Source organism: Marmota flaviventris, chromosome 9 (assembly GCF_047511675.1).
Source record: "Marmota flaviventris isolate mMarFla1 chromosome 9, mMarFla1.hap1, whole genome shotgun sequence".
Classification (NCBI taxonomy): Eukaryota; Metazoa; Chordata; class Mammalia; order Rodentia; family Sciuridae; genus Marmota; species Marmota flaviventris.
In genome coordinates, this window is record NC_092506.1 from 45,161,925 (window position 1) to 45,184,646 (window position 22,722).

General features: G+C 47.1%; 1 protein-coding gene and 1 long non-coding RNA gene across 3 annotated transcripts in view; one reads left to right on the forward strand and one right to left on the reverse strand.

Moving 5' to 3' along the window:
• Positions 1-22,722, forward strand: part of Ptpn5 (protein tyrosine phosphatase non-receptor type 5) — a 60,526-nt gene that overhangs the window by 16,662 nt on the left and 21,142 nt on the right. For both annotated transcript variants that reach the window (XM_027942342.2, XM_071616339.1), the window contains exon 2: positions 4,568-4,644. In XM_027942342.2, coding sequence (XP_027798143.1) covers positions 4,620-4,644 — 25 coding nt within the window. In that variant the 5' untranslated portion in view covers positions 4,568-4,619. The remainder of the gene's footprint in view (positions 1-4,567; positions 4,645-22,722) is intronic.
• Positions 5,502-21,843, reverse strand: LOC139707109 (uncharacterized). Its single transcript, XR_011708668.1, has 5 exons — positions 21,696-21,843; positions 20,790-20,864; positions 15,653-15,734; positions 11,086-11,170; positions 5,502-6,237 (listed from the first exon to the last, which is right to left on the reverse strand). It is a non-coding gene; the product is annotated as an uncharacterized lncRNA (long non-coding RNA).

A 22,722-nucleotide genomic window follows, 5' to 3' on the forward strand; every position in this document is an offset into this window, starting at 1 on the left:
AGGAATCCTGACTTCAGTATCCTAGCTCCTCCTCACTTGTCACCCATCCTGGAAGCAGACTCGGGCTCCTCTGCCCACTGGTAGAATAGCTATAAGGTAATATTCCCTCCACGACACAAAGGAACAGATGAAGGTGCTAGCATTTGAGTTGCAAGGGGCTTAGCGTCTGACCACCTTATTTTATAGGTGAGGACTCAGGCCCAGGGCAAGGAAAGGATCACCCAAAGGCATAAGGCTGTTGGGAACAAATGGGAAAGCGTAGTTTGGTTCATAACAATGCTGTTCATGATAGCCAAAAGCCTGAACAGCCTGAATGTCCATCAGCTGACAAATCTATCAGCTGATAAATGGAAATGGACAAATGGACAGTGGAAAATTATCCAGCCACAAAAAGGAATGAAGTACTGACACGTACTACCAACTTGTATGAACCTAGAAAACATTGTTTTAAGTGAAAGAAAACAAACAAAATGCTTCCAATTATATGAACGATCCAGGATAGGCAAGTCATAGGAAGCAAATTAGTGGCTGCCAGGGGCTGGGGGAGGGGAGAATGGGAAGTGACTCCTTAATGAGTACATGGGGTTCCCTTTGGGGTTGATAAAAATTTTCTGGAAGTAGATAATGATGGTGGTTGCAACACCATTATAAATGTAGTAAATGCTTCCAAATTGTACATCTTTAAATGGTGAATTTTATCACAATTAAAATGGGAGTAGTTTGGGATCAGAGAAGATGCCACCAGCTGAATCTAATGTCCATTCTACAAACATATGCCACCTTCCTGTTACAGATCTCCCCACCACAGTCCAGGCAAGGGGAGCATATGCCCCCTCTCAATGCAGGGAAGCCTCACGGTCGAGTGGAGGAGGGCTGCCCTCCTGGGGCAGGGTTCCTCATGTCTAGCCTGTTTCTTGCTCATGTGCCTGTACTGAAGCCTGATTCCCCATCCCATTGACCAGCTGACTTCTCATTAGTGCCAAAGTTTCCATGAATCTTGGGCCTTCAAGCCCTGCTTTTATTATTTGCACTGCTCCAAAAGTTCTTCCCCTTGCAACCCATCATCTACCTAAAAACATCCTTTAAGAATCAGCTCCTGGCCAGGCACGGTGGCGCACACCAGAGTCTCAAAAGGCTGAGGCAAGAGGATCATGAGTTCAAAGCCAGCCTCAGCAAAAGTGAGGCCCTAAGCAACTCAGCGAGACCCTGTCTCTAAATAAAATATAAAATAGGGATGGGGATGTGGCTCAGTGGTCCAGTGCTTCTGAGTTCAATCCCCAGTACCCCCATCCCCCCAAAAAAAGAATCAGGTCTTGTCTGCCCCTTGGAGAAGACTTCCTTTCTCCCTGCTCCCTCACCACAAACTGACCTGAGCCTCCCCCTTTAGTTTAGTGTATATATCAACTAAAGCAGGCATCCAGGTGCAGTCATGTTTACTTGTCTCTCTCCTTGAAAAGTCAGGAGCTGGTAAGCAGTGGCCTGGCTTGCTCACTATTGTTTTCCTGGGACAGCTCTGGGCCTTTCCTGCAGGAGGTGCTCAGCAGATGCTTGTCAAATGAGCACCTCCAGCTCTGGGGTTTTCTGGTTCTAAAAGCATCAGTGGGGGGCCAGCCCAGCAAGTTGCAGTCTGTTGATACAGGACAGTTTTCTGCTCCTGTCGCCCCACTGATAGAAATGGAAGAAGAGAGAGAGAGAGAGAGAGAGAGAGAGAGCCTATAGCAATCCATTATAAGCAGCTATTTCTGTTCCTGGTGGGCAGGGAGGAGGGCAGTGCCCAGAGATGGGGTTTCTTCATCTGGTTTACATGGGCCATCTCTGTTTTGAAAATCTTGCTAAACCCTCCCCTGAATAGCCCAGATGCACAGCTTTGCCCTAGGGGGTTCCTGGAGTTCTCTACCACGGGGCAGAGCAGCAGGCCCTTGTTCCATTTTTCCCCTGCAGTTGGGAAGTGCTACTCTTTCTGCTTCTCTGATTATGAAATTAGTCATTTTCTAGGAAGCTTATTTATAGAGTCCGCTGCACACAGGCAGCACTGAGCTATTCTGAATGCGGCTGGGGGCCTGGTAGGCTTAAGGTGTGAAAGCAGGTGTGAGTCACACCTGGGTCCCTTCCAGAGGATACCCTGGTGACTTTCTACCCCACCCCCACCCCGTCATGGGTCAGCCCTCCTGGGCGAGCATGCTCCTTGGTATAAAGAAAGCTCATGATTGGCAGGTCGGAGATAGGAGTTCTCCAGCCAGAACCCTGAGGCCACAACCTCAGTCTATAGCTTGGTGCAAGTCAGACTCCTGTTCTCTGCCTCGGTTTCCTCCTCTGTAAAGGGAGAGCCCTTCCAGATTGTGTTTCTCTAACTGTGCTGGACAGCAGCTGTGGGGGAGGGTTCCAAATAGCTTAACAAGGACGTGCCACAGAGTATCTCAGATGATGGCTATGTTTGAAGTCCTGAGGTTTTTTTAAGAATGTCAGGGAAACCTTGAACGTCCTACTGTGAGTCAGGCACTGTGCTCAGCTTTGAAGACACAATGGTAAATAAAACAGCAATGGCGGTCCCTGGCTTCATGTGGCCCATAGTCTAATGTCTGAGACTAGTTAATCAAACAATGGCATAAATTAAAATGAATTCCCAAGTGTGTCAAGTGCTATGAGTAAAATAAAAATTAAAAAACAAAACAAAACTGGGAGAGCTGGAGGAGCTGTCCAGGCAAAGAAAACATGTTCAAAAAACTGTGAAGGGAAGGACCCTGTCCAGAGTGGCTGCAATGTAGATGTTGGGGGCAGAAGGACATGCAATAAAGCTGGAGGAATAAATGAGGCCACATCACACAAGAGCTAGTGAACTGTGCCAAAGGATGTTTATATTTGTTCTAAGTATAAAAGGATGCCATGAAAGTATTTTTTTTCAAGGAAGGTTATGTGACAAATTTCAGTTTTGATTCTAGCTCAAGCCTGCCTCATCCAGGTGTGCAGGGTATAAACTGGGCAACCTCTATAGGCCATGTGCATTGGGGCCATGTGGAGAAGGTCTTGGAGGCCAGCCTCAGTGGATGCCAGAGACCATCAAAGAAAGAGAGCCCTTACAGTTTGTCATTTGGCTGGAAGATAGTAGCCCTTTCTCTGCAGGAACACTGGGCCCTGAGACTCAGAGACTCTGCCAGTTGGAGTGAGGAAAAAATAAAACAACACAATGTCAGTTAAGAGAAGAAAATATCAAAATGTGAAGAGTTATCCTTGACCTGGCCTGCCTGCCCTTAATTGTTTAAAATCTGCAGTTGGACCTGAAACAGGCCTCAGGACCAGTGAGAGGCAAGATTCCCTGTCAGGTGGGTAGGGAGACAGCTGACCTCCTGGGCATCTTAGGAGCAATGAGCTAGTACATCTGTGTTAAAGATTGTTTTGATGTCAGTTTCAGGGGGGAAAAAATCCCCCTGGCTTAGCTAGAAGGTAATGACTTATTTGAGGGATCCTGGGGCATCTCATGGTCTTGACGAATATGTCGTCCAATCAAGACTCAGCACAGGAAGGAATGAGGCTGCTCTGGGGCCCTTGGAAGCAGGCGTTTGAGGCCCTTCTCTCCAGGGGATGACCACTACCATGATTCAGCACCAGCAGCTGTGGGCTCCAGGCCTCCAGAATACATTACAGTTGTGCAGGAGAGAGGTTCTGGTGGACTTGCCCTGGTTTGTGTGTTCAGCCTTGATCAACCCACATTTGCCACAGGCCAGAGACCGGAAGGGCAGATGAGGCCATTGGAGTTCTCCCCTGCATTTCATGCTGTTGCCAGAGTAGGGGACCCTGTGAGCAGTGCAGGTGCCCTTCAGGTCCGTCAGTTCTGAATCCCATGCATGGGTCTAACTGATCTCCACCATCTTTTTCCAGCTTCTTGGGTAAAGAAGAAAAGTTAGACTAGGACAATCCTAAAAGTTACCTTAATGAACTAGAAAGAGGATTTTCTAATTTCAGAAAGAGAACATTTAGAAGATGCAAAATACATACATCACTCCTGTTTCTAGCTCTTTCTGGAGAATTCTGCCTGCTGCTTTCCATTGCCTGAGGCCCACGGCTCTTGCACATCTTGGTGAGCTGGACACAGGACTGTGGTTACCAGACCCCTCTTCTTGCTCAGCCCTGGTTCAAAACCACAGGATTTAGGAAGCAGAACTACAGAGCAATAAGAACATGAGCTTGGAATCCATGATTTCAAACCCAGCTCCACTCTAATGAGCTCTGTGATCCCAGGCAAGTTACTTAATCTCTCTGAACTTGTTTAATGACTCCTGATTCATGGGGTCATGGTGAGAACTCAACATGGTAAAGTTTGTAAAGTGCTTTTGTACAAAGTAAGCCCCCCATATTAGGGAAGATGGTGATGATGATGATTCTACATGGAAGACACCTGCAAAATTCTGCAGGTGTCTAACCTATTTGATAGACTGGTCTTTCCCTCAGGTCCCTCTGATAAGGTGAGGCTACTTAAGGGACAGAGTGCTGAAGTCTTTTTATCTTTGCTTGGGATTTTGTCCTGATCCAGGCTCAACAGCCTCATCTCATATCTTTCATCCTGCTGCAGGAGTGAGAGAGAGAGCCTCGCTGCTGATGACTCCGAGGGAGGGGCCCTGGACATGTGCTGCAGTGAGAGGCTGCCGGGTAAGTTTCCCCCAGCATCCAAGTGCCCCGGGGTCTCCCAGCAGAGAGAGGGCCCCTGCTGACATGGGGCTGGAATAAAGTCTGGTTAACTGTGATCTTGGTCCAGAGGTACAGTGCAGCTGCTCCAGGTTTAAATGGGGGAGTTTCCTCATCTCTGATGTCTTCCTGACCTGCTAGCGTTTGGAGCTTCTCTAGGCAGCCAGGAAGAGAGGGCAGCTATGGCTGTGCTGAGAGGTGGAGGGCTCAGAGGGACATGTCTGCTGACCAGCAATGTGTTGGGCAGACTTTGACCACATTGTTGGGAGCCTGGCTGTCTGAACCCCAGCCATTGCAGTCACCACGGAGATGTTACCAAGGCACTCCTGCCCACAGGGTGGCAGCATGCCCTACCAGTTGGAGACCACATACCCAGGTCGTGATGAACAATCTTGGAAGGAATAAAGGGAAAGGGGCAAGGAGAGGATTTTTAAATGTATGTTTCCTCCTTTTTATAATTTTTTTTCTTATAACAAATGTCCATAGTAGCAATACTAGAAAATAAAGACAAGTGAAAAAGAAAGAAAAGAAAATCATCATAATCCCATAGCAAAGCACAGCTTTTCATATCCCTCTTACAAAGTTTTTGGTTAAAGAAAAAAATTCTTAAGAAATAGCCTTTTGAATTCTAACTGAAGTCCTAAACCAGCAGCTTGTCGGAAACCTCATGGTTGGTAAGAAACCTTAGAATGGAGTCTCCATGTGACACCGTCTAAGATTGATGTCGCAAACAACTAGATGTGACACTAAAGCAGTGACTCTTTTAAAAAAAAAAGAGAGAGAGAGAGAGAGAGAGAGAAAAGGCAGTTATTTTATTCACACCAGTGTTGGTGCCCAGGCTCCCCAGGAAGCTCCTCAGCTATCCTGCCTAGTGAGCCCTTCGGTGCAGTTCACCCCTTGTCCAGTAGGGGAGCCATTGCTCCCTTTGGAGGGATCTTTGAGCTAGTCTGGGACGGAGCATCTCACAGAAGAGTTGTGGGGACCAGAACAGCAAGCTTGAAGAAAAGAGTTCTCTGAAGGGATGTCTCAGTATCTGCAGCCATCACATGGAAAGTCAGCAGACCCATTCTGTGTGCCTTAGGAGGAGGATGTAAGCCCAGTACATAAAAATGAAAGAGAGACCTGTTGGCCCAAGGGATACAGAACTTACTTTCTGTCTCTAAAAGTGATCCAGTCATAGAACTTAATGATTCCAGAGGAAGAGAATTAGTGTTTCATCACTGGAGTCATTCAAGTATTGAGAATACAGCATTGGAGAGGAAATTTCCACAGTGGGTGGGAGGTCTAGATGACATCAAAAGTCCCTTTCAACTATTAAACAGTTCTGTGATTCAGAGATGAGTCATAGAATTCAGAGATGATTCTACAATCAGGGATGGCCCCTCTGGCTAGAAAAAAAAATCCACAGAAAGTGGGACGTGATGTATAGGAGTCCAGAGAGTAGCCGTGGTGTGGAGGAAAAGGCACGGGCTTTGGCATTTAAGTCTGGTTGATCTGTTTACAGGCTGTGTGTTCATGGACAAGTCATTTAACCTTGCCGGGCCTCCAGTCCTTCATCTGTAAATGGAAACAACAGCAACATGAATATTTATCCTCGCAGAGGTCTTGGGAGGTTAAATATATGTAATCAGTCATTCATTTAACAAATATTTATCTATATCTCAGGCATTATACTAGGTATTTCAGATATAATGGTAGATAAAACAGACATAGTCCGTGTCCTAACAAAGGTTCATGGGTAAATTTGGCTTTGAGCCATTCCTGAAAAAATGGAATCAATCCATAGCAGAGAGGTTATAGTAATAAGCACAATATGTTTAATTCCAACTCTCTCCCTTTCCTCCCCCAAAGCCAGGAAACAATGTAGAATGGAAAAGGAATATTAGTCATCTCCACTGAAGCTGGCTCATTACCTGCATTATGCAGTGCCCAGGGAAGCTGGTATCATTTGCTACCCTGTTAAACAGATGAGGGGACCAAGGCCCAGGGAGTTGGGCTGCCTGTTCTAGGTCATTTAGCTGGTATTTGGTAGAGGGAGGATTCAGTCCAGGCAGTCTCTCTCCAGAGCCATTGTGCTCTGCTTCCCTGTTCTGCTCCAACGTCCCCAAAGAACTACTATTGTCTTCAGGCACCCTGTGGACTGTGCAGCAAAAAGGGTTTAGAGGGCTTCTCCCCAGGGAGGAGTTGGGAGTAGGTAGGCAATGTCATCATGCCTGTGTCCTTCCTCTGGAAAGCCCTCTCTGCCAGGGTCCAGCTGAGTTTTAAACCTCTCTAGAGTCCCATAATGCCATCCTGACATGGTATTTATTATTGCAATAATTATTTATCTGTCTCCTTCATGGGACTATGAGTTCTTTGAAGGCAAGCACCTCTCTTTCCACTCTGCGTCCTCCCTATTCAGCATTTATTCACTTATTTCTTCATTTACTATTAATTGAGCACCTACATGTGCCACGCACTATTACTAACCACTGAAGTTTCAACTGTGAACCAAAACGGAGAAAATTCCCCACCTTCACAGGACAATATTTTGTGCTGGGTAAGATTAGGAACTCCAGACCCAAACTTGGCTCTGTCACTTATGGGGAGAATGATCCTGGACAAGCTATTTTCCCTCTCAGGCCCTTCCATCTGCAAAATGGCAGGAATAATAATCACTGCTGTCTAGAATTGTTGGAGAATCAGTGAATCAATAGAGAGTTTAGAACAGGGCCTGGCACAGAGCAAGCACTGTATAGGCATTTGCTATTAAGGGAAAGATAGACAAAAAGTAAAATAGATAATATGATAAATAGGCATAAGTGCTGTAGAGAAAATTAAAGCCAGGAAGACAGGATGGGAAAGGACTGGGGGTGGCTTGGCATCATAAATTTGTGGACCCAAGCCTGGTATGGAGCAGACTGCCAAAAATGTTTGTGAGGCAGAGCCGCTGATCTAAACTGTAACTTGGACGCAAATGGATTGGAGGTACATAGGCTAAGAGAGTCGGGGTGCTGAGCCTTCAGAAAAATGCACGGACACAGCACGCAATTGCATAATGATGGTGTAAAATACAGCTCTTGAGTGCTCTCTCCCCCTCCCCACTGTCTTCCCTGCTGGGTAAGAAGAAGGCAGAACCAGGGCCAGCCATGCCTGGGTGACTCATTCATTCCCACACACACCTCTGGGCAGGGCAACATGGCCAGCACTCCCAGCCATGGTCACCCAGACCTGAGCAAGCATCAGGCAGGTCGTATAAGTCTCTCTGATTGAGCTTCCTGAAATAGAAACCCCCTGGGGCATGGCCAGCAACCTAGACAGCCCGAGCTGCTGCAGAATGGCTTGTCCAGGGATCTCCACATGGGCCCCAAACTCACATTCGCTCTCACTGATACAGCTGCACGCTCACGTACACACGTGGCACATACCCACGCGTAGTCATCCAGGCACGTGGCCTGCCTCTGCCTCACAGAGTCCTGTGGGGGTGGACACGCACCTCCAAAGGACACACACCTGCATGTCTTCCTCTTACACGCTCAGCTCCCTCCGCCGCCACCACCCCAACCGCCTGCTTCCACCTTGCAGGCTTCCTGTGATGGACAGCTGTGCTAGCTCTCATTCCAACTTGAATCTCTCTCTCACCCCCCATGACTGACCCCGCACCCCGTCTCCCTCACATGCATGAAGATCAGAAGGCACCCTCCTCTGCTTCGCATTCTCTGTCTTTTCCCAGACCCTCAGTCATACACGTTTCCCAGGTACTGTTGCAGGCACTTGGTGTGAACTGGGTTGCCTTCCATGCCTCATACACCTGCACACACATACACTTCTCTTCTCCCTCACATACACACTCTTCACATGCTCACCTTCCTTTTCTTCTCTTTCACTCTCCCTCACTTGCTCACTTTCCTTGCTCACAGTCACCCAAACACTTGGGTACATTCACACTCACACTCCCCCTCTTCTGTGTGTAGGTGTTCACATTCGCAAGAAAGCAAGCAACACCGCTGATGCTGGGGCCTCTGCTCCTCACCTAGCTTGGGACCCATCAGCTTCCTTGGGGATCCAGGGGAGGAGAAGGAGGTAGACAATAGTAGGTGCCAGCCATGGCCAGGACATGGAATGGAGAACCTTATCAAGTCTTGCTTTCAGTGCCTTCAGCGGGCAGACTCAGGACAGGCTGGCTCCTGCCATTTGCAGGGACTAGGGCCAGATAAATAACAAGGCTCCTAGTGGTGCTCAATCCTGCACGGCAAAGGCAAAGGCGTCCTTGCATGCATGTGGGTATATCCGTTTATGGGTTCAGGCATGGTCCACAACCCCCCCAGTAGCTACCCATCAAATCTAAAAATACTGAAACACAAGTCAATGTCTCCCCTCAGAAAGATGTTATGAGGGAAAGACCCCTGCAAGCAAAGGGTCATCTGATCAGGGAACTCTGGAATTCTAGTAGTACAGCCTAGAATGAGGGTATGAACACTAGGTGGTCATAGACTCCAGGTGAGCACATCTCCTGAGCCTGTGAACTTCTCACTGTAGGGAGTGGCATGGCCAGAGAAAAGGGAGTTCAGGGTTCAAGTCTAAAGACAACACTGCTCTTAAGAGCAAGGTACTCCCAGGGCCCTTTACAGCTAGAAGCTGGCTGGAGTTGTGTCCTGAGATTTAAGTGAATCACAATCAGTTGGGTTTATGCCAGGTTTTGAGTATATGCTGAAGACCTGAGTAGGGCATTGCCCTTTTAGTAGGAACAGCTGATCTCTTGGGCTAATGACTCTAGGCTCCACTCTCCACCTTAAATCATGGTGTCTTGAAGGCTGACTGCAGACCAGCCCAGCACAGTTCTCAGTCTGTATCATTATGAATATTTAGAGGACTCTCCTTGAGTGCAGGGATGAGGTCTTGATCTCAGTAAGAGGCCTCCACCCCATCCCGGATGCCACTTTATGAAGTAAATGGAGACCTGGAGGAGGACAGCTTTGCTCTCCTGATCCCACCGTGAGTCCCTTTGAACAGCAGAAAGGACCAGGTCATAGCTTTCTCAGCCATTCCGCCTTGCCACTGATGAGGTTTTGCACCAGAAACCAATAAGGGCAAATGAAAAGGCAGCCTGAGACCCTTTTATGAACTCAAATTTATTAGCCATCCACTCCAGGCCCAGTGCTTGCCAGGCACTGGTGATACAGGGAAGCAAGCAGGTATGTTCCCCACAAGCTCTCAAAGAATACAAGATGTCTTGGAAGGCTGCAGTAATAATGCAGACCTAGCTTAGTGAGCCAAGGAAGGCTTTCTGAAAGAAGTGGCTGAGAGGATGGGTAGGTCCAGGATCATGTCTTTAGAAACTTGCTAAAAAACACTGGGCCAGGTATAGGTACACACATATAATCCAGCGGCTCAGGAGGCTGAGGTAGGAGGATTGCAGGTTCAAGGCCAGCAACTTGGTAAGGTCCTAAGCCACTTAGACCTTGTCTCAAAATTAAATAAATAAATAGGGCTGGGGATGTAGTTCAGTGGTAAAGTGACCCTGGGTTCAATTCAGGGTCCCCCCACCTCCTTCCCCCAAAAAGCTTAAGGGCTGGTTAATCACCTCATTTGCATTATGTGGTTAGGAACCCTGACTCGCCCAACTGAGCTCCAAACACACCTCCTGCAAGCAGTCACCTTAGCAACCTGGGGATGCACACAGCAGCATGGAGGACCCTCACAAAGACATCGGAAAAAAAGGGGCCTCAGTCCCTGGAATCAGGTTTAGGAAGTGTGGGCAGGGAATTTGAGGGGAAATAAATAAAAGGGGAAACGTCCTCCTGGCTCCGTGGACTCCTCACCTGTGTGGAGGATGCCTGGTGGAGGATTGAAGCAGGGCCCTTCAAAGTGTGAGGCCAGGACAGGAGCCATCGTCCTGGTGGGCCTGCCCTGGTATTGGGCATCAGGCTCCAAGGGCCCAGGCCTAGGCATCATGTCTCATAGATGGGTTTGGGCAAGCCCTGTACTCTATACTTCTCCAGCCTTCCCAACAGACATCTTTGTGGAGAAATGGGAAAAGCCGTCTTTTCGTGGCCGTTTGAGAGTTCAATGAAATGATGCATGTGAATGGGGGTTTGTAAACCATGAAATCTTTTCACATGTCATTTTTTATGGTTTCTAATTGTTGGATTTAGAAGGCCTGGCTGTGAATGAATTTAGGTTCTGTGCTTTTTGAGCTTGGAATCTTGCACAAACCACTATAGATCTCTAAACTTCTGTCAGCCCCACGTGGGCTGTGACTAACTGTGTTAGACCTTTAAAAAGATGATCTTTTTGCCCACATCCCTGTTGAACATCACCTAGCTTAAGATAGACCATTTCTCCATCACAGACAAGACCATTTAGAATTGTGCTTTTGTCCCCTACCCAGCCCAGTGCCACCCTCTGCCAATCCGAGGAGCCCACCCTGTTGATCCTGGCATCCAGCAGCAAGACCAACCATGGTCACACTCAGCCTCTTAGGCCTGCTTCTCTCCAATAGGAGTCCAGCCTGTAAGGAAAATTCACATTAGCCAAAGAAAGGCATAACACTGTTTTTGCATTAGTTATATTTTGCCACACAGCAAATTACCCCAAAACTTTGCAGCTTAAAATGATATTTACTGTCTCACACAGTTCCTAAATCAGGAATCCAGGAAGGGCTTAGCCATGTGATTCTGGCTGAGTCTCTCCCAACATCTCAGGTAATGGACGATTGCTCTAGTAATCCCAAAACTTGTCTGGGAGTGAACATCCTCTTCCTAGTTCATTCACGAGCTGTTAGGATGCTTCAGTTCCTTGTAGCCAATTGGCCAGAGGTCTTAAGTTCCTGTCCAGACAGTCCCCTCCATAAGCTACTTGAATGACCACCCAAGAAGGCAGCTGTTCTTGAATCTCAAGAGTGAGAGATTCAAGAGAACATGGGAGACTCTAAGATAGAAGTCACTGTCTCTTCTACCCTAACATTAGAAGTGGTATTTCTTCATTTCTGTTGTGTGCTCTGGTACCATGTTGGAGAAGGTTGTGAATACCAGAAGGTAGGGATCATTGGAGACTGTCTACATATTGCTTAAAAGTTGAACCCCTAAAGAGACATATTCTTAGGATATGCCTACATACATAATGGTCTATAGTTGGAAAGTCAACCACAAAGAGAAAAATACAAAAATAAAATACCATTTTCTAAAATCATTTAAAATTTAAAAAAAAATTGGTCACTCCAGAATACTAATTAAAATTACTAAAGCTAAGCCAAAGTGGTAGTTTGTAGGGAAGGTTCCCTCTGGGGTAAGTCATCTCCCTTTGGGTTGGGTTGCTCTGTTGGCAGCCCCAAAACCTGGAACTAACCCAACCCAGGGATCTTAATAGGTGCTGGGAATCCTATGGGGGCATCTGTGGGGTCAGCCATCAAGGCAGGGAATTCCCTCTCCCTTTAGAGATCCACAAAATGACTCAGATGGTAGGTATGTAGGTGAACCAGCTCAGGGAAGAGGAGATTCAGGGGCTTCTTGACAGTCAGCTGTGCTGCAGCTAAATCCATGAAGGTTTCCCCTTCTGGGAGTGTTGATTCCCAAGCAGCCCGGGCCTCTCTCCAGCTCTCCCAGTTCCTGGTTCAGATAGGATGAAAGGCCTTCAGCTTCTGTTCTTTCTTTCCCTTTGGACATTGGCCCAACTTCCAACTCACTGGCTTTGTTTTGGGTTTCCTTGGGGAGGGGGAGGGGTTTATTGAGAGCTTTCTGAGCATTGTTGGCCCAAGTCTTGTGTGTGGTACTCTGTGCATCTTCAGTGGTTCACCGCTTGGGTTTCCCTCCCTTATTTATCCTGTTTATCTGCCACTGCTATGCCCTTCTCTGCATACTTCACGTGTTGAATGTGCATTTTTGTTTCTCTGTGCTCTTACAGGATGGGTGGCAATGGTTTTTGTCTTATATTTTTAAGTGTGTGTATTGAATACAGGGTCCCTGACTTACAATCATGGAACTTACAGTTTTTTTGACCTGAGGTGATGCAGAAGAAATATGCACTCAGTAGAAACCAAACTTCACATTTTGAATTTTGATCTTGACCTGTGCTAGCAATACACAGTGTGATATTCATTATAATGCAATGCTGGGTGGCAGCAACAAGCCACAGCTCCCAGTCAGCCTCAAGATCACAAGAGTAAACAACTGAGAGTCTGCAGTGTTGCCAGGCTTGATGTTTAGTAGAATAGATTCATTAAATCCATTTCTACTTTCCATGTTTTCAACTTACAGTGGATTTTGTGGGCCCATCATAACTCCATTGCAAATTGAAAATCATGTGCATGGTATGAAATCTCATTGCTGTCCCTCAGTACTGAGTGCTCCTAAGCTCCTTCCATAGAACTTTGATCCTTTGCTCCTAAGGGCTGCAAGTGCTCCACAGTATGTCCCTGAACACCTCGCTTACCAGAGCAATGGGCCTGCAGATGCCTCCACTGCAGGAAACGTTGATTTGCATACTCATTTAGGCACCATATGAAAATTTCTTCGATGTTTATACTCTGGGGTAGAACTACTAGTTTCAAACTAGTTCCAGCAGAGGATCTGGAAGAAGCTAGAGCGGAGACAACCAGGAGGAAGGTGTCATGGAGGAGTCTGGGGAGACAAATGGGACTAGCATGCCAGAGGATGCTAGTCCCTTCTTTTTGGCTATGACAAGATTTTGGTCTTTACCCTAAGATCAAAGGGAAGCCATTAAATTAAACTAAATCAAGGGAGGCAGATTTTTTTAAAAACAGCAGTTGTTTTTTATTTTTTTTAAACATTTATTCTTTAATTGTAGGTGGACATAATACCTTTATTTAATTTTTATGTGGTACTGAAGATCGAACTCAGTGCCTTGCGCATGCTAGGCAAGCACTTTTCCTCTGAGCCACAACCCCAGCCCCCAGAAGTTGGTTTTTAGAGCTGGAAAGTCTCCTAAAGACCAACTCTTTGACTTTAAAGAAGGCCTGGAAGGCCTACAGGCAGTAAGATGCCGGGGAACATGCAGCTTGATCAAAGAGCCCTCAGGCCTCTTGCTACCTTGCAAGTGCATTGTGAGTCTTTGGGTTACCAAGAGCCATATATGATGACTCCAGGTGACATGGAATTTGTTGGTACTACTGTCAGGGGGACATCTTGGGCTGCTTTTGTTCTACTGCTATCACCTGTACTTTCCTATAATTCTGACAGCATTTAATAGGACCCACCAAAGAACCCCAAGCTAGGAGCCAGCTCCCACTGCCACAGGGCCTCAGGCCTCAGATCTTCTAGACACCCACAGACAGCCCCTGTTAAAACACCCTATGCTAGCTTCATATTGAAAAGGTTGAACAAGATGGTTAAAGACTTACCAATCCTGATTCTGCCTCTTACTCTCTAGACCTAAGTTTCCTCATCTGTGAAATGGGAGGGTAAAACAAGATGCTGTCTAAAGTCTTCCTGTCCTTTCCATACAATTGTGCTTAAGTCTCAGGCACTGGGGGCCTCTGGTACTCGATTGCCCCAGGACCTGTGGGTTCTTTCAGTTCTTTGCGTGGGCAGCTGTGGCAGGGGTACACCCTCCGAGTTTCATTGACCCTTTTCACCCTTGTACTTTTTGGGCCTCCACGCCAGAAAGGTACAAAGAACTGGGCCTTTGTTTGCAGCAACAAAGCTGTTTGCAATTTCATAGAACCGTTTTTTTTTTTGTTGTTTGTTTTGTTTTGTTTTGTTTTTTATATCCCATCCAAAGAGTACTTGAGTCGCATTTTGTTTTGAAAGCTTGTTAGCATTCTGGATTTAATTAACTGACAGAGACAAAGCTGCCCTGCCTCCCCCACCCCTAGTTCATGCCCACTTCCTCCACAGACCCCAGTCCCAGCCAGCAGCCTCAAAGCCTCTGCCCACATCCAGGTGCGGCACCCGTTGTCTTCCTGGGAGCTCACCTGGCATATGAAAGGGAAATCCTCACTATGGCCTCTCCCTCGCTCCCCTTTCCCTCTCATCTCTGGCTGCCATTTATTGAACATTCACCATATGCCAGGCACCAGGCTAATAAGCATTCTGTATAGTTCACCTCATGGTATCTTGAAATTCCTATGAGAGAAGTTTTAGCACATCTCTTTCTCCAGAGGCAAGACTGAGGTTCGGAGAGGTTGCCACTTACCCAAGGTCATATATGTAGTAAGATAGCAAAGTTGGGACTCAGACAGAATGTAGGACTTGACTGCAAGCCACTACAGGAAGCTACCTGCCTGGAAAAAAGGCCACTGGGGGTGGGGGCAGGAAGAGCTGCAGTGGAACTTGTAGGGTCAATAGGTACTCTTGGCCAGAGCTAGTTCAAGTTGCCAGAAATCTGCCTGCCTTGAGCTTCCAGGCACAGGTGCCATTCTTGCCCACAATGTGCCGCCTTCCCTCACATAGCTTCTCTGATGTCTGCAAATGGTGGTCTGTCCCTGCTCCCAATCAGACCAAGCAGAGGGTGCATGCCCTTTGTTCCCAGACCTCTCCTCCCATGGTCTTGATCCCAGTCCTACCTTTCTATGCTTCTCTCTCCAAAAAAGCCCCCCATCCAGGTTGTGATGGACTATGCCAAGGGAAAAGGCCTGTCCCTGTGCCCCCCAACACACATTCTGGGATGGCTCCTGCCCTCTCTGTCCTGGAAAGGGTTGAAGCTCCTTCTCAGGCAGACTTCCCCCAGCAGGGAGGAGGAAGCAGTAGTGGAGGCCCAGTGCAGGGCAGGCAGCCCAGAGTCTAGTAAGAGGAAAGGTGCTGGAGCCAGATGGCCTCGCTCCAAGTCTTGGATCTTCCATAAGTTGTGATGGCCTTGGGAAAGTCACGTACTCTCACACTTCTCTTTTCCTATCTTTAAAAGACAGTTCTGTTTTTTATATCAAACCATTGTTGTAAGGGTTAAATGAGTCAATACTTACATCAGTCTATGAAAACGCCCCTCTCCACCAGGCAGCCCCAGGGTACCCAGAAAAGGCCACATGGGCTTTTCTAACCTGTCCTCACAGTCCTGTGATACCACATCTTCCACATTCCCTTCTTCAGAGAGATCAGCCAGGGTGGAGAACACGACTGTACCTATTGATGGAAGTAATATTGAAGATTTGACACACTGGGAGACCATCACAGGAATTAAAAAACCTCCCAAGTCAGGTAGCTGATAAATGGTGAGCACCCACATAATAGTTCAGAATCCTCTAAATGCCTCTGTTTCCCACCCCACCCCAGCCAGCTTTCCAGCCAAGACAGTCTCACTGCCAGCCCAGACCCTTGTCATCTTGCTACCCCTTCTGTGGATCTCTTGGTCTTGCTACTCACTGGTTAGCAGGACTGATGGGTGGAGGAGTTGTGGGGAGCCCATATGAACTCCCAGAACCCCAAATCCATCATTTGTTTACCTTTGCTGGGAGCAGCTAGAAATTTTCTTTGCCAGGGCTGTTGTGCCTTCTAGGAGTCATGCCAGTTAGACACCAGACATGTCTACGAATAATAAAGGCATGCTTGGGCAACTCTACCCTCTCACTTCCACCTAACCTCTGCCCCCTAGTATGCCTGCTATACACCCCAAAAGCCAGCAGAAAATGGGGCATCTCCACTCCAGACTCCCAGTGAGGACAGAGACCACAGCCATGCCCAACAAGGCCAGGCTCTCCCTCTCAGAGCTCAAGGCACTGCTGACAGTGTGATATTATGATGGCAGAAATAGCTGATTGGACCTATTCCTTCTAGACCCTTCTACCCAGTGGCCTTTCTCAGCACCTCCCAAAGCACCTGCCTTGATTCTGCATTCAGGGCCTACCCGAGCAAAACTCAAAACAAGGTAGGCATACCTGTCCCAACTCATCCCTTGTATGAGTTTCCAGACCTTTCTTGGAATAAGAGAAAAATCATTAAATATGAAGGCCCAATGACCTGAATTTAAATCCCAATTCTGTCACTTCCTGGCTCTCTGGCCCTGGAAATCACTTAAGCTCTCTATGCCTCTGTGACTCCACATGTAAGCTGTGGACAATAATGTCAACCCATATCCTCGCTGTGAATAGCATTGAATGGCACAAGACTCACAGGGCACCTGGCTCAGAGTAGGCAGAGAGAGAACCTAACAGAGCCACCCCTCCAGTTAATCCTCCACAGGTGGAAGCTGTTAGAAATTGGCCAAGGTTACCTCACCTCTTCCCCACTCCCCTTTATCCCCACAAGAAGTAGGAGCAGTCATCTTGTAAACAAGAGGAGACAATGTCTAATGAAGGTATTTTGAACACCATGACATCTGAAATAAATCCATGTTGAAGAGTTCTTGAAGATGGTATGGAAAGCAGAGGGCCTGTTCCTAGCCTCAAAGAGGAGTCACATCTAGTGTGTTGGCTGAAAGGGTGGGCTCTGGAGGCAGACTGCCTGGGTTCTAGTCTCAGTTTATACCCATTGATTAGCAGACCTTGGCCAGGGGACTTAACTCCCCTAGGCCTCAGTTTCTTCATCTCTAAAACTAAGAATAAGTACATCAGTGTTTCTTGGGTTATTTTGAGGATTGGAAGTGTTAATACGTGTAAAACGCTGGGAGCTGTACCAGCAGGTGGCAAGTATTCGAAACTGTTAGCCATGGTGGTTGTGGTAGCAGCCAATGTCCAGGCTCTTACATTCTCCAGCCATTGACCTTGGGCAAGCCACTTCCCCTCTCTGGGCCTCAATTTCACCACTTGAGAAATTGGCAGACTGGACAAGATATCCCTCAGGGCGAGTCAAGCTCTGACAGCAATTCTGAGAGCTCTGGCAGGACTGAGTGAGATGTTCTTTCGGGCAGGGTCCCCTGTGACTGTGTGGGCTTAGCTGGTAGGTCACTCTCGGCCACACTGGGAAGGAAGAAAAGCTGAATGGGACAGAAACTCCCTTCTCATGTAAACAGGAACAGGCTGAGCCAGCCTTCCGCTCTAGTTCTGGTAGGCTGGCTGCCCAGAGCTTGAAGAATGAGTCATGACAGAACAGCCACAGTACAGTTCTCCAGCTCAAGTGGCAACAGCCCTGTGGCAGAGTAGCTGCAGAGTAGCAGGTGGATTTGGGAGCTGGGTGACAAGAGAGGGATCATAGTGTTCCTCTGTGCCTCAGGTGACATCTGAAGGCCATTTGCCTGAATGCCCTACCCAGGATCCCTGGAGCTTTGAGCTGGGGTGCTGAGCTTCTTTCCAGTACTCCATACCATTTGGCCTCAGAGGACCTGTTAGCCAGACATCAAACACAAAAACTGCACAGCAGCCCCAGGCAGCTGGTTAGGGTTCAAGGTTTCCACAGAAATGGCCTCCTTCCCTCCCTCTCAGACTCTCCCCATCCTCCCTGCCATTGTTGCAGTGACCCCTTCCTGAGAAGGGGTATGGCAAAATGGAACCATCACTTGGTCTGGAATCTCAGGGTCTGCACTCACTTGGACCAAGGCATTTGACTTCTCTAAGCCTCGATTTCCTTGCCTGGAAAATCCCCTTCACCCTGTGCAAGAGGCAAGCCTGATATTAAATCGCTTGTCAGCAAGCTGCCTCTGAGTCAGAGTTTCATGCGTGGCAAAGCAGCTACCTCGCTGTGAACTATTGAAAAGCCAGCCCTTAACACAAGCAGCCGCCTCTCACTGACAAAACGGGCTGATGATGATAATGTCTACCTCATAGGGCTGCTGAGGAAAGCAAATGCAACTGTGTGCACGGAAGCGCTTTGGGAACAGCACAGTGAGATGAGATGGCGTTATCATCCCCCGAATAAGATAGTGAGTGGAAGGGAGGGCAGGGCAAGGAGAAGAGCTGACATCATCCCTAGGAGCAGGACAGTGGTCCATGCAGTCAGGACCACTTTGTTCACTGCTGAACTCCCAGAACCTAGACCAGGGCTTGGCAAAGTAGGTATACAGCAAATACTTCCTAAATAGAGTAAAAGTGAATCTTTGTTTTCCCGGTGCTTGGCATATAGTTGATGTTCAATAAATGTGTGTTGGACTCCTGCACAAAGAAGCAGAGACTAAAATCAAAGAGACATGTTCCTCGTTCAGTTCTCTACCCCTAAATCTGCCATCACTTTCCATAACAGACCCCCCACTGCCTATTCCTGAGATCAGTGAATCTTAACCTGAGGTCTGTGGATCCCCAAGATTACATGCAGAATATAGTATGGGTTTGAAAATGTATCTTCCTGTATACTTTTAAATAAACTGCTCTGAAAAATGTGCCTCTATCAGGTACCCAGTCAATACTCATCACTTAGATTTATCAGGCCCTCAGGACTGCCTGGTACCCAGTGATTTAAAAACAAGAATTAAAAAGCCTCCCCTTATCTCAGATCTGCATACAGGGCCCCATCAGCCTACATTTTCTCTCACACCCCCATATGTGCAAGGCAGTTAACCTGCCATCTTTTATATGCAAAAGTGACAATCACATTCTCAGAGGGGCTTGCTTTCTGAGTGACTGCTCTGCTGGGTGGGTCACACAGCTGTGCACACTCTATCGATCTCTAATGTCCCATTGCATGCATTTAGATATGACATATGGGAGTCAGGACCTGAAACCTGGGAAATTCTAACTAGATGTCGTGATATCTAAACTAGGAACTTTCATCTCTTTTTAAAAAATATTTTCTCTCACTACAAGTATGTGTGTGTTTATATATATTTATTGGAGGAAATTAGAATATACAAATTAAATCACCTCTAATCTCATCTCCCCCACAAAAATACTGTTAACACCTGCCTTATATTCTTCCAGTTTACCTTGAGCAACATTTATTAAGCACTTACTATGTGCATGCATTCACTGTTCACTGTTCTCCATGCTCTACAGACTTGAGCTCCCTTTTTTCCCCCTTTTCCCCAGTTCTGGGAATTGAACCTAGGACTTTGAGAATGCTAGGCAAACACTCCATCATTGAGCCACATCCCTAGCCCCAGATCTCTCATCTTACATCAGGTATCCTCCATTTTTGAATAGACACATTTATACTTTCTTAATTTTCAAATCCAGTGAGATCATATGGTTTTATAACCTTGCCTTTCTAACTTCATACTTTCAAAATTTCTGTGTTATTAAATATTCATCAACACAGTCATTTATAATGGCTGCATGATATTTTATTGCAGGCAAGTTCCATGCTTCTCAGACTGGGGTGCATGTACCCCTGAGGGCAAAGCCACAAGGTAAATGTCACTCATCTTCCTGAAGCATAAATTTGATCTGAAGATTTGGGTAAGGGGAAAAAAATTTTAATATCAAAATGAGTGCAGATGCACCATAGAATAGGATATAAAGCACCCGTGGATTTTAAAACAAAGCAGCAAAGTCAAAAATTCTGTGTGCTTGTTGTTATTCCTCAAAGGCCCACATTTCCTCTCCTCTGAGATGGTAGAAACATATAAGAAGAACCACATTGTACTTCACACCCCTCTCTTTACAGATAAGGAAACTGAGACCCAGGGAAAAGAAGGGATTGCCCAGGGTCCACAGCATGTGCATTGCAGAGCTGCAGCATAGAAGCCAGGTGACCTGGGGCCAAGACCCTGACAAATGTGTGGGTGAGGACCTTGCCCTTGAGAAATCCACCCCCTGATCATCAGTGGTGGAAACTTTTGGCTTCCCACATGATCTGTCTTCTAGCAGCAGCTTTTCCCCCTCTCATCTTGCTGTGAGCTGACTGCACAGGTTGTCAGTAACCGTATAGCCTCCATGGGTAGATGCCCGCCCCATCTCTTAGACTCCAGCCCTTAAGATGTATCACTTAATGCATTGTATGGTAAACATGTATTTACTGGTTTGTTTAACCCAGTAGACTAGGAGTCTTTTGAAGGCAAACATTCTGTGTTATCTTTAATCATCTGCCATTGATTGGGTACCTGCAAACCATAAATGTCAGAAACCATGGTGGGTGTTTTATCTGTGTCTCTAAACTCTTCGTAACAGCTTTTCAAAATATGTATTATTATCCCCCTTTATAGGGTAAGAAAACTGAGTAAAAGAATATCACTCTGTGGCTAGGATCATGGCTCAGAAGTAGAGCGCTTGCCTAGTATGTATGGGGCCCTGGGTTCGATCCTCAGCACCATATAGAAATAAATAAAATAAAGGTATTGGGCTGGGGATGTGGCTCAAGCGGTAACGCGCTCACCTGGCATGTGCGGGGTGCTGGGTTCGATCCTCGGCATCACATAAAATAAAATAAAGATGTTGTGACCACCAAAAACTGAAAAATAAATATTAAAAAATTTTTAAAAAAGGTATTCTATTCCCCTACAACTAAAAACATACTTTTTTTTTAAGGATCTCACTTGTCCATCACCATACCCTTGTTTAATAAATATTTACTGGAGACTTTCATGCCAAGATTTGTGCTAGATGCCGTAGATAATCATGATGAGCAAAACCAATACCACCCCCGCCCTCACAGGATTTCCAGGAAAGTAGAGGATATGATATTCCACAAATCATTTTACAAACCATGGCAAGTATAATGTACCCCAGAGCCCATCTGACTGCCTCAAACTGAATCAACCTCTGCTACTTACCACCTAGGTGACCTTGGGTATTCTATATCCTATACTATGGTGTATCTGCACTTGTTTTGATATTAAAATGTATTTTCCCCTCACCCAACGCTTCAAATCAAATTTATGCTTCAGGAAGATGAGTGACATTTATCCTGTGGCTTTGCCCTCAGGGGTACATGCATCCCAATCTAAGAAGCATGGAACTTCTTAGCTGCTGTGTCCCCCTCCTCTTCCTGTCCAGTAGAATGGGGGTGATGGCACTGCCTGCCTCATAGAGTAAATACCTCAATGCATGTAAAGCACTCAGAACAGAGCTCCACACCTTCAGGGCTATTGTGCTTCTGAAGGAGTGGCATGGGGTGCTAGTACATGATAGGGCAGGACCTACTCCAGGTGGCATTTGATTGAGATCCATCAGATGAATAGGAGTTACCTTGGTGTAGGGTAGGCAAGGGAGGGAAGCAGAGTGTTGGAGGGATATTCCAGGTAAAGGAATAGCATGTACAAAGCACTAGGGACAGACTCACCTGAGGAACTACAAGGCCACAGCTGATACACAGCAGAAGAGGAACCAGGCAGGAGCGCTGCCAACAGACCGCTGCCGCACTCAAGGACGTACTGTCTCTGCCGCCATGGCAGGAAGGTCTTTTCTCCCAGCACGGCACGCAGCTGCAGCCTACATCGCCACCCCAACGCCTCTGCTCCCCACACTGCTGTCCCAGACTTGGTCTTTTCTCTGTGTGAGGTCACCATCATAGCCCAGAGGTCTTCTCTCTGCCTACACTGCTTCCTACACCGCTCCTACTGTCACAGGGAGGTCCTTTTTCCGGGCGCCATTACCACCAACCAGTGCTGCTGCCGAAGATCGCCGCCACTGACCCGCTCCGCTGCCCAGAGGTCCACAGCCGTGTTCCCGCAGGTTTGGTTTCACGCGGCCACCTCCATCTTGGGACTCCAGCCAGCGCCTGGAGGTCAGGGGGTCAGAGTGCCAGCCGCTTTGCCACCACTGCCATCTGGGGAACAGCCGCCTCTGTTTGGGGACATAGTTTTGGGACCTGGAGGTCCTGGGTCAGAGTGCCTGCAGGGTTGGCTGCACCTAGAGTCTTCCTGTTGGGAGTGCTGGTGACTGCCATCTTGCAGCTTCTTTTCAGGGTGGCTCTTCTATGTGAGCACATCCCTTGGTGATCTCTCTGCAAATTGGAACAGCATTGAGATTTTGGGAATGCAATGTAGCCAAGACTGGAACATCTGAAATCCAGATCTGTGGGATAGCGACAGGGTCTGTATGGGCTCATCTGGGCCTGGTGATCCCATGAAGAATCAGTCAGGACTGAGAGAACTTTGAACTCTGAAGCAAACAATTGTTCAGTTTTCCATTGAGGTTTTTGGTTTTGGTTTTAGGGTTTGGTGATGGTTGTTGTTGTTGTTGTTGTTGTTTTGGCTTGTTTTGTTTTTAAATATTTTTTAAATCTCTTCTCTAGCATTTCTACTATTTTGGGGACCAGGTAGTTTTCATGCATGATTTTGTTGACTGGTGTATGGATGGTATTTTGC